A 10,242-nucleotide genomic window follows, 5' to 3' on the forward strand; every position below is an offset into this window, starting at 1 on the left:
CACTCCTGTGTTCCAATGCCATGTTGTGTTAGCTAATCCAAGTCATTTTAAAAGAGTAATTAATCATTAGAAAACCATTTTGCAATTATGTTAGCACAATTCAAAGTAAATAGTACCCGCAAAACACCAGTCTCAACGTTAACAGTGAAGAGGCGACTCCGGGATGCTGGCCTTCTAGGCAGAGTTCCTCTGTCCAGTGTCTGTGTTCTTTTGCCCATTTTAATATTTTATTGGCCAGTCTGAGATATGGCTTTTTCTTTGCAACTCTGCCTAGAAGGCCAGCATCCCGGGGTCACCTCTTCAGTGTTGATGTTGAGACTGGTGTTTTGCGGGTACTATTTAATGAAGCTGCCAGTTGAGGACTTGCCGTTGTTACAACTATTAAACAGAAAGCATTGGTGTTGGATCCCGGTATAAGCTTCTCTTATAACTACAAAATACAAATAAATACCCCAACCACCAAGAAGTACAGTCAGTAAGATGCATTTTTTAATTTTACATTTATTTAACTAGGCAAGTCAGTTAAGAACAAATTCTTATTTTCAATGACGGCCTAGAAACAGTGGGTTAACTGCCTGTTCAGGGGCAGAACGACAGATTTGTACCTTGTCAGCTCGGGGGTTTGAACTTTACAACCTTCCGGTTACTTGTCCAACGCTCTAACCACTGGGCTACCCTGCCGCATAGTCAAATGACAAAAACATCAGTAGCCTAAACATCATTACAAGCACCAAGTGTGCTTGATAATGGAGAATATCATCACAAAAGCAATAATGGCATTATGAATATAAGTGTTAATATGACAGCAGTCAAAAAGTCAGCTTTCAGTTGGAGCATGTCCATGTCACATAGCCTAAACAACGAAAGCTGTTGAGTGCATTGCTGATTTTATGTCTTGCTTGAGATGTAGGGCCGGCTTCCTCAGTGATGACATTTGTGGTGATTTTCACCGGCTTGTTCTATTCCAAACCCTGCCATCCTCTCTCCTGTCTCGCCGATTCATTTGGTGGTGGCGTGGGCACCTGCACAGTGCAGACAGTTTCTTTTAGCCTAAGCTCCGGAGGTGAAGATTCAGGTTGAGGCTCAGAATCAGAAGAATACTCAACAGAGAAGTCATCATGATTCATTTCCTCCCCTCCATCAGAAGTCGTTTTAATTCAGATTTTGTAGAAACGCTAACGAGTGCATCCATTCGTCTTGGTCTTCGTGACATTGTAAATTAGGCACGCTCTCACTGTGTACACCAAGTAGGCCAGAGTAGACTGATATAGTACATAACATTTTGAGATTATATAATTAGAATAGTTCAATATAATGGACCGCCCTGTTCTTCATTCACAATTGGTGATTACATGATTATGCATAGTTCACTTCCATTTTCCCCATCATACTTTAAGCCTACTTCATGTATTTAATCTCTTACTATAATGAACAAAAAATATAAAACGCAACATGCAACAATTTCAAAGATTTTGCTGAGTTACAGTTCATATAAGGAAATCAATCAATGGAAAAACATTCATTAGGCCCTAATCTATGGATTTCACATGACTGGGCAGACAATCAGAGTGAGTTTGGCATCATCGACTATCAGGAGAAGGAGGGGGATCAGGCCCTAATGTCGAGAGAAGGCGGGGAATTGGGGAAAACCATATACGACATGCCATCCTAAAACGGTCTATAACAACAGTTCTAACAATGGCAAGGACAGAGTGGGGCATGACTTTAAAGATTGCACAGTAATACATTCCTTACATTCATGAGCAGTTCTATTGTGGGTTTTATAGTAACGACATGTGACTATACAAATGTGTTAGCCTGACTGTTAATGTGGCATGAACACAACCAGTCATGGTGTATTCATCTGATTATAAAACAAATAACTTAGAAGTTATAGTTTACCTTCGCAAGTTAGTCCAAAATAGCTTCCAATCGACTGAAACAGCACCCTTCTGTCTTGTAGCCCCATGTATCTGATGTGGTTTGGTCAAAAAATGATGTCATGCCATACTCTTTTAGTCCAGACAGCATCAGATACATGGGCAACACATCCTGAGATAGAGAGACGCTCTTTCGCTTGCTCAGATGCTTTATCTGACGATGGGTCTTTCTGACAGCGCCTGTCTCAGTCAAATAAATGATCAATATTTGAATGTTTTATTTGGACAGGCAAGGAGGAACGTTAGTAGGGCGGGCCAGGAACCCTAAGGCCCCCCCATAACACCGGCTCTGCCCTGGCTGTAAATGTAGGCAATAAATTGCAAAGCAGGACATCTGCTGTTTCCCATTGAGCTAAACTCTTTGAAAATGGCAAGTTTACGTTCTCATCCATAAACGCACGTCAAGTGCAAGTGTGCTGTTCAGCAATGTAACGGAAGCTTTATGTGAGTTGATGGCTTGCGAAGTCCACATTGCATACAGCACCTATCATCCCAACATCTGAAATGTGTTTATTGCACAGTGAAATTCGCTGCTGCAGCTATGGCCTACTCTTTTAGTTAAAAACACCTTACAAGTGCAGTTATTTCTGAAATGTTGCATGTGCAGGATAATGGAAAGACATAACGTACAAAATATATTGATGGGGGGAGAGTTTAAAGGTGAAAGTATAGACCTATGGCTAGTAGGCTACAACAGTGTGATGCTGATCAAATTCACAACCATCAAGAAAATAGAAATTCCAGCAACCGGTCACCTACATAATGATTAATCCTTTATCAATGGGAGTTAAGCATGTGGTGGTCAATGCCGACAATACATTTTAATTTGAGTGCGTAAACTCTAGAAACCGCCAGAGTGGTAAATCCACTACAGTAGTCCCGTTAGGCATAATATTTAGCCTACGAATGATGGTTAAGGATGAGCTTTTAAATAGGTAGCCTTCATCTTTAGCCTATTCATCTTCACTTGTCTCCTGCGCAATAACGCACTTTCGCTTGCCTCTCCGCTGACATTTGAGCAATTCCTCTAAGCTTTGTTGAGTCACAGGGGAAAACTAGGCTACAACGTTTTGGGCAGTTATTTGAATACTATTAGCCTATTTGAGGAGAGAAGCAACCTTGCTTTTGGTTGCTGAATGTAAATACAGCATAGGCTAAATCAACTGGTGGGGAAAAGTTTGACAGGAGATGAATTGATACATTGTTGCACGGACAGTATGCACTGGAGAGGCAGATATCTGTAGTCTACTGAGAAAAATACGATCCAAAAGAGTTCCCAACCATTAGAAAAATAGAAATGACCTGCAAACCACTTGAGCATCAAGCATTTACAGGCCATCATAAATCAGCATTCTAAAATGTTTCTACCCGGTCACTGATGTAATAATATGAACCCAAAAGCAATGGCGATTTACAGTTACAACCTAGTGTTTCCATTTCCCTTTAAAGTAAAGTAAGACAGATGCTGGTTCATATCCATCTCGAAGGACCACGAAGATTGTCCGAAATGTTTATTTTGGTTACTACTGCTGTAGTGTAGTTTTGGTTTGATCAGGTGTTCAGAGTTGACATAGGAGTTGAGATATTGTCACGTTCTGACCTTTATTTCCTTTGTTTTGTATTTATTTTAGTATGGTCAGGGCGTGAGTTGGGTGGGCAGTCTATGTTTGTTTTTCTATGTTTTGGGGTATTTATATGTTTCGGCCTAGTATGGTTCTCAATCAGAGGCAGGTGTCATTAGGTAGCCTGGGTTTCACTGTGTGTTTGTGGGTGATTGTTCCTGTCTCTGTATTTGCACCAGATAGGACTGTTTGGGGTTTTTCACATTTCTTGTTTTTGTATTCAGTTGTTCATGTGTACATTTACGTATTAAAAAGAACCATGGACACTTACCACGCCGCATATTGGTCCTCTGATCCTTTTCGCCTCTCCTCTTCGGAAGAAGAGGAGGAAATCCCTTACAGATATATCATTGATACTCTGTTTAAGAAATAAGGAGAATATACCACGGCTAAGGGCTGTCCTTACCCACGACACAACGCGGAGTGCCTGGATACAGCCATTAGTCGTGGTATATTGGTCATATACCACAAACCCCTGAGGTGCGTTATTGCTATTATAAACTGGTTACCAACATAATTAGAGCAGTCAAAATAAATGTTTTGTCATACCCGTGTGTATACAGTCTGATATACCACGGGTGTCAGCAAATCAGCATTCAGGGCTCAAACCACCCAGTTTATAAATGTGGATAATTACTAGTCTCGTGCCAGTCAGTTTGTGCTTTAGCCAAGTCTCTTCATTCATTGTCAGGTAAGGCAGAGAGAAGTTGGCTACAGCACATACAGTATGGTACTAGACAAAGTAATTGCTAGCTAGAGGGTGGCAATTAGAAAGTCCCATTTATCGTAAGATGTACATGCATAAAACATACCAAGTATTTTTGAGTGACAGACATGGGATGGTAGGTAGTTTCACACAGTGCTTTCATGTATGACATCACTGTTATATTTTAGATACTTTTTGTTGTAACGTCAGCAAATTATTTAATGTCGAATGTGTACATATTTGTGATTGAAATATTTGGTGACAGTTTTTAGTGCACGTTTGGCGTAAATGTGTTTGTGTGTGCATGTGTATTTCATATTTGTATTTATTGTATGCCTTACTAAGTGTGCAAAGGTCTCTAAAATCCACCCCCTAACCTTTGTCTCTGCATCCTCAGGGGAGTGATATAGAATGGAACCCTATTCTGACCGTCACCGCAGCAACAGCTGCGCTTCTGATCATGGTTAGCTTGTTGAGAGCCTTGACCTGATGTTGAGCAGAAAGACAACTTATACGGGCAAAGACAGCGATGTCTGCTTATAGACCGCTACCTTCCATTCTACCCTCCTATCACATCTATCTGGGACCCTACCAGGGCACCAACAACAGATCAGACACCATTCCTCTAATTCATAGCTTGGAAGCAGCAAAATATATTTAGATGGCAACTATTCAGAAAAACACAAGATTTGTGAAAGGAATGTTCTGAAATTGGTAGATAAAGTGATGTGCTGCCACAGCTTTTCAGATGAAAACAGATGGATTCATTTTCTCCCCTGTTCTGGGGAACACATGTCAAGACTTATTAAGAGAGTGTCTTCGTGAAGCTAAGAAGAGAGTGTGAATATATAGTTTCAATGGGAGAGTACCTGTTGAACCTAAATCTATCTCTACTCCTGTTGTATCCTATTCCTTTCCTGTCTCTCTGTGGATTTGCTTAAGTCCTCCTGAGTTTGAATGTCCAGTTTTATTCTTATACAATACTCACCTTGTGTCTTTCTACATGAATTTATTATGCTACTGTCAATGTTGAGTCCTCTATTGATTTGCCTTTGTGATTAGTTCTCTTTAACAATAGCAACCTCTGCATCTTGCACAATTGCTGAATAAAGCTCTGTAACTCATGATATTGTAAATAAGTACTAACAGAAATGTTCTTCAAATATAATTATATCTATGTGTACTGAATTATTTAAGGCACCTGTCAAACTCATTCCACGTAGGACCAAGTGTCTGCAGGTTTTCGCCCTTGTACTAATTCGTAAGCAACTCCCCTCACTTGGTTGTCCAGGTCTTGATTGAAAGGGGGAAAAAAACACACACAAAAAACCCAAAGACAATCGACACTCCGTGGAATGAGTTTGACACCTCTGATTTCAAGGAATATGTCAAACACATTAAATAATTATGTATTTTGAATAGCTGGTGTCTTGTGAATAGATAAAACCCTAGGGATTTCTCTAAATTAAAGTGAAATTAGTCATGAAGGTCTAGTCTAGAGTGGCAGATACTTCCCCTAAAGGCAATAACTAATTTATAACACATACACTATGTTGTCATCAATATACACTGTTGTGAAAAACTTTTTGTCCCCTTTCTGATTCTCTACTTTTGCATATTTTTGATTCTGAATGTTATCAGATCTTCAACCAAAACCTAACATCAGATAAAGATAACCTGAGTGAACAAATAACGCACCAATTACATACTTATTTCATAGACAATGTTATGCAACACCCAATCGGTGAAAAAGTAGTTGCCCCCCCCTTACGCTCTATAACTGGTTGTTTAAAAAATATATATATTTTACCTTTATTTTACTAGGCAAGTCCGTTAAGAACAAATTCTTATTTTGAATGATGGCCTAGGAACAGTGGGTTAACTGCCTGTTCAGGGGCAGAACGACAGATTTGTACCTTGTCAGCTTGGGGATTTGAACTTGCAACCTTACGGTTACTAGTCCAACGTGCCACCTTTAGCTGCAATTACTCCACCCAAACATTTCCTGTAGTTGTTAGGCCATTCCACAAATGTCGCTGAGTTAAAGCAGATCTGCATGGAAATGTGGGACAAGATTCTTTCACAGTGAAGTGAGAGACTGATCAACAACTACAGGTAGTGTTTGGTTGTAGTCATTCTAGCTAAAAGTGGCACAACCAGTCATTGAGTGTAAGGGGTCAGTTATTTTTCACACAGGGGAACTGGGTGTTGCATAACTTTCTTAATTAAATCATTAAAATATGTTTGTTATTTGTCTTGCTCAGGTTCCCTTTATCTAATATTAGGTTTTGGTTGAAGATCTGATAATATTTAGTATAAAAAATAGAGAAAATCAGAGAGGGGCAAATACTTTCACGACACTGTACACTTACATTTACTTTAAAATACCAAGATCATTCCACTCGTTCTATCTTTAGTGAGGATGAGGATGTTCAATCTTTGTGTCCAAATTGTAAATACCTATTTGTTATGGTTTCCTCATTAAAGAGAGAAGAGTATGTGAGATAAGCTCAGCTTTTCTAAAGCACCTGTCAACCCTAGCCCGGTGTTTCAAGCCTATGTTTAACCACCACCTCACCCACATAGTAGTGTCCTATGTGTCACTTAAAAAAAATGAGTGTTAAATTACCTATTTGTAATCTATTGATCATGTTATCTACTCATTTGAACATACAGTAGCAGCTATTCAGACAAAGGGACAGTGGGTATTTAACTTTGAACTTTGAATATTTACAAAACACCTGTACGCACTAATCATAATTGAGTTTTCCCTGTATCCTCTCTCTTGTATTACTCAAAATACTAGTATTATTCAGTATTACTACTCTCGTTAAAATGTATGTAAAAAGGAACCTACAGGTGTTTTTATGAGAAGGACAAGAGACTTTAGTGTCTTTGCTTGGTGTTTGCACATGTAGTTGAGACTGAGATGTCATTCAAATGAATTGTTCAGATTGTTCTAGTTCCAGGTACACAGCATGAGAATGTTGACAGTCAGCATTCCATAGTTTAATGCTCTTGTGGTCATACCAGAGATAGTACATTTACTTTCTACCATATCTGGTCATAACATGACAATAAGCATGAGTGTGGTGGTGGCAGAGGGTTGGTAGACTAAGTGGCAGCTAAACCAGTTTGACTGCAGAAACCATTCTTGAAATTGGATTGTTATGTCAATTATGTTCATTTTATTTGCTTAATTCAAAATATGTCTAGATTGAACTGTCACATTCAAATCCAAGGCAGCATTTCAAATGTTTTCAATTCTCTGATAACACCTGGGAAATTTTGTGACACAGTAAAAGTAGAACTACTTCCGAATTAAAAAACGCATGCTGCATACAGTCTAAGAGAAATGTTATAGTTCATTTATGTTTAATATGATGTTTCTGTTATACTCTGTATTTGATGTAAATAGTCAGAAGTGGTATAGAGTAATGGGAGAGATATATTTCTCCATTTGTAATAGATTTGTAGAAAGTCGATCTATTTTGAAAGAGCAGTGTATATTTGATAGCCAAATTAAGCTATATGTAAAAGCCTATTCATGGTGTGTTTATATTGACAATTGTTTCAATACCTATGTTTGGTTGAGTAATCACTGGATGCATAATAGAGTTTTTTTTTTTCTTATTATTTGCCAGTATAAGTATGCTATCGCTAAAAATAAACAACCCACCAAAAGCAATACTGATCCTGTATTTCCTTGAGTTGTATATTTGCCTATGTTACAGATACAAATGTATCTTCATTTTTGTTGTGGGAGATCTAATAGTAGACAACAGTTAGTTCTCATTCAAGGTCCTACATCTTGACAGGCAATGTAGAACTTAGTGACTCACCTCTTCCGAAAAATAATGCATCTTAATGCTGCTCAACTTACTAAACTTCAGTCCCTAATTCCTATATGACTGCAATAGTGCATATGAATGATGCTTTATCCTGAACACGATTGTTTAAGCTTATTTGACCTATGCTTCATAGCAAATGCTATTGTGTGTATTTGAGTTATGAGCCTCTATTTCAGAGTTCTCAGTTTGCTGCTTTGCATTTGTTTACCTTTGACTTTGTTGTTTTGAATATACAGTAGTTGTGGTCATTTTGATACCTGGAGGTATATTTTGTACCGTAAATGATTAGAAAAGTAAATTATAATCCATATGTGTCAGTGCCAATGATACGTATTAACACATACAGTGCATTCAGACCCCTTGACTTTTTCTACAATGTGTTATTCTAAATTGGATTTTTTTCGAAATCACACAAAAAACTCTACACCATACCCCATAATGACAAAGCAAAAACAGGTTTTATATAAATGTTTGCAAATGTATACATTAAAAAAACTGATATCACATTTACATACGTTTTCAGACCCTTTACTCAGTACTTTGTTGAAGTACCTTTGGCAGAGATTACAGCCTCAAGTCTTCTTGGGTATGACGCTACAAATTTGGCACACCTGTATTTTGGGAGTTTCTCCCGTTATTTTCTGCAGATCCTCTCAATGTCAGGTTGGACGGGGAGCGTTGCTGCACAGCTATTTTCAGGTGTCTCCAGAGATGTTCGATCGGGTTCAAATCTGGGATCTGGATGGGCCACTCAAGGACATTCAGACTTGTCCCGAAGACACTCCTGCCTTCTCTTGGCTGTGTGTTAGGGTCGTTGTCCTGTTGGAAGGTGAACCTTCGCCCGAGTCTGAGGTCCTCGTGCACTCTGGAGCAGGTTTTCTTCAAGGATCTCTCTGTACTTTGCTCCGTTCATCTTTCCCTCGATCCTGACTAGTCTCCCAGTCCCTGCCGCTGAAAAACATCTCCACAGCATGAAGCTGCCACCAACATGCTTCACCGTAGGAATGGTACCAGGTTTCTTCCAGACCTGACACTTGGCATTAAGGCCAAAGAGTTCAATCTTGGTTTCATCAGACCAGAGAATCTTGTTTATAATGGTCTGAGAGTATTTAGGTGCCTTTTGGCAAACCACAAGCAGGCTGTCATGTGCCTTTTACTGAGGAGTGGCTTCCATCTGGCCACTCTACCATAAAGTACTGATTGGTGTAGAGATGGTTGTCCTTCTGGAAGGTTCTCCTACCTCCACAGAGGAATTCTATAGCTTTATCAGAGTGACCATCACGTTCTTGGTCACTTCCCTGACCAAGGCCCTTCTCCCCCGATTGCTCAGTTTGGGCCGGGCAGCCAGATCTAGGAAGAGTCTTGGTGGTTTTAAACTTCTTCAATTTAAGAATGATGGAGGCCACTGTGTTCTTGGGGACCGTCAATGCTGCAGAAATGTTTTGGTACCCATCCAGATCTGTGCCTTAACACTATCCTGTCTCTGAGTTATACGGACAATTCCTTTGACCTCATGGCTTTGTTTTTGCTCTGACATCCACTGTCAACTGTCAACTGACCTTATATAGGCAGGTGTGTGCCTTTCTAAATCATGTCCAATCAATTTAATTTACCACAGGTGGACTCCATTCAAGTTCTAGAAACATCTCAACGATGATCAATCGAAACAGGATGCACCTGAGTCTCATAGCAAAGGGTCTGAATACTTATGTAAATAAGGTATCTGTTTTTTATTTGTAATAAATGTGCAAACATTTCTAAAAATGTTTTCACTTTGTCATTATGGGGTATTGTGTGTAGATTGATTAGGAAAATGTTTTATTTAATCAATTTTAGAATAAGGCTGTAACATAACAAAATGTGGGAAAAGTCAAAGGATCTGAATTTCCAAATACACTGAATAATATATGTGCCTTCAGAAAATATTCACACCCATGAAATGTTTCACATTTTGTTGTGTGAATGTTTTTGGGACAATCTACAAAAATACTCTGCAATGTCATTTTTTTACACTAATATACACTTGCTCTTTTTATGACAGACTGACCAGGTGAATCCAGGTGAAAGCTATGATTCCTTATTGATGTCACGTGTTAAATCCACTTCAATCAGTGTAAATGAAG

At 39.0% G+C, this 10,242-nt stretch overlaps 1 protein-coding gene across 3 annotated transcripts in view; it reads left to right on the top strand.

The window, feature by feature from the left end:
* LOC124004829 (coiled-coil domain-containing protein 136-like) overlaps positions 1 to 7,956 on the top strand; it is a 65,095-nt gene extending 57,139 nt beyond the window's left edge. For all 3 annotated transcript variants that reach the window (XR_006833542.1, XM_046313650.1, XM_046313660.1), the window contains one exon: positions 4,666 to 7,956. Coding sequence is in view for 2 of the 3 variants with exons in the window: in XM_046313650.1 (XP_046169606.1) it covers positions 4,666 to 4,678 (13 nt within the window). In the remaining variant the exon portion in view is untranslated. The remainder of the gene's footprint in view (positions 1 to 4,665) is intronic.
* Positions 7,957 to 10,242: the final 2,286 nt, after the last annotated feature.

The sequence above is a fragment of the Oncorhynchus gorbuscha genome, linkage group LG02 (genome assembly GCF_021184085.1).
Source record: "Oncorhynchus gorbuscha isolate QuinsamMale2020 ecotype Even-year linkage group LG02, OgorEven_v1.0, whole genome shotgun sequence".
Classification (NCBI taxonomy): Eukaryota; Metazoa; Chordata; class Actinopteri; order Salmoniformes; family Salmonidae; genus Oncorhynchus; species Oncorhynchus gorbuscha.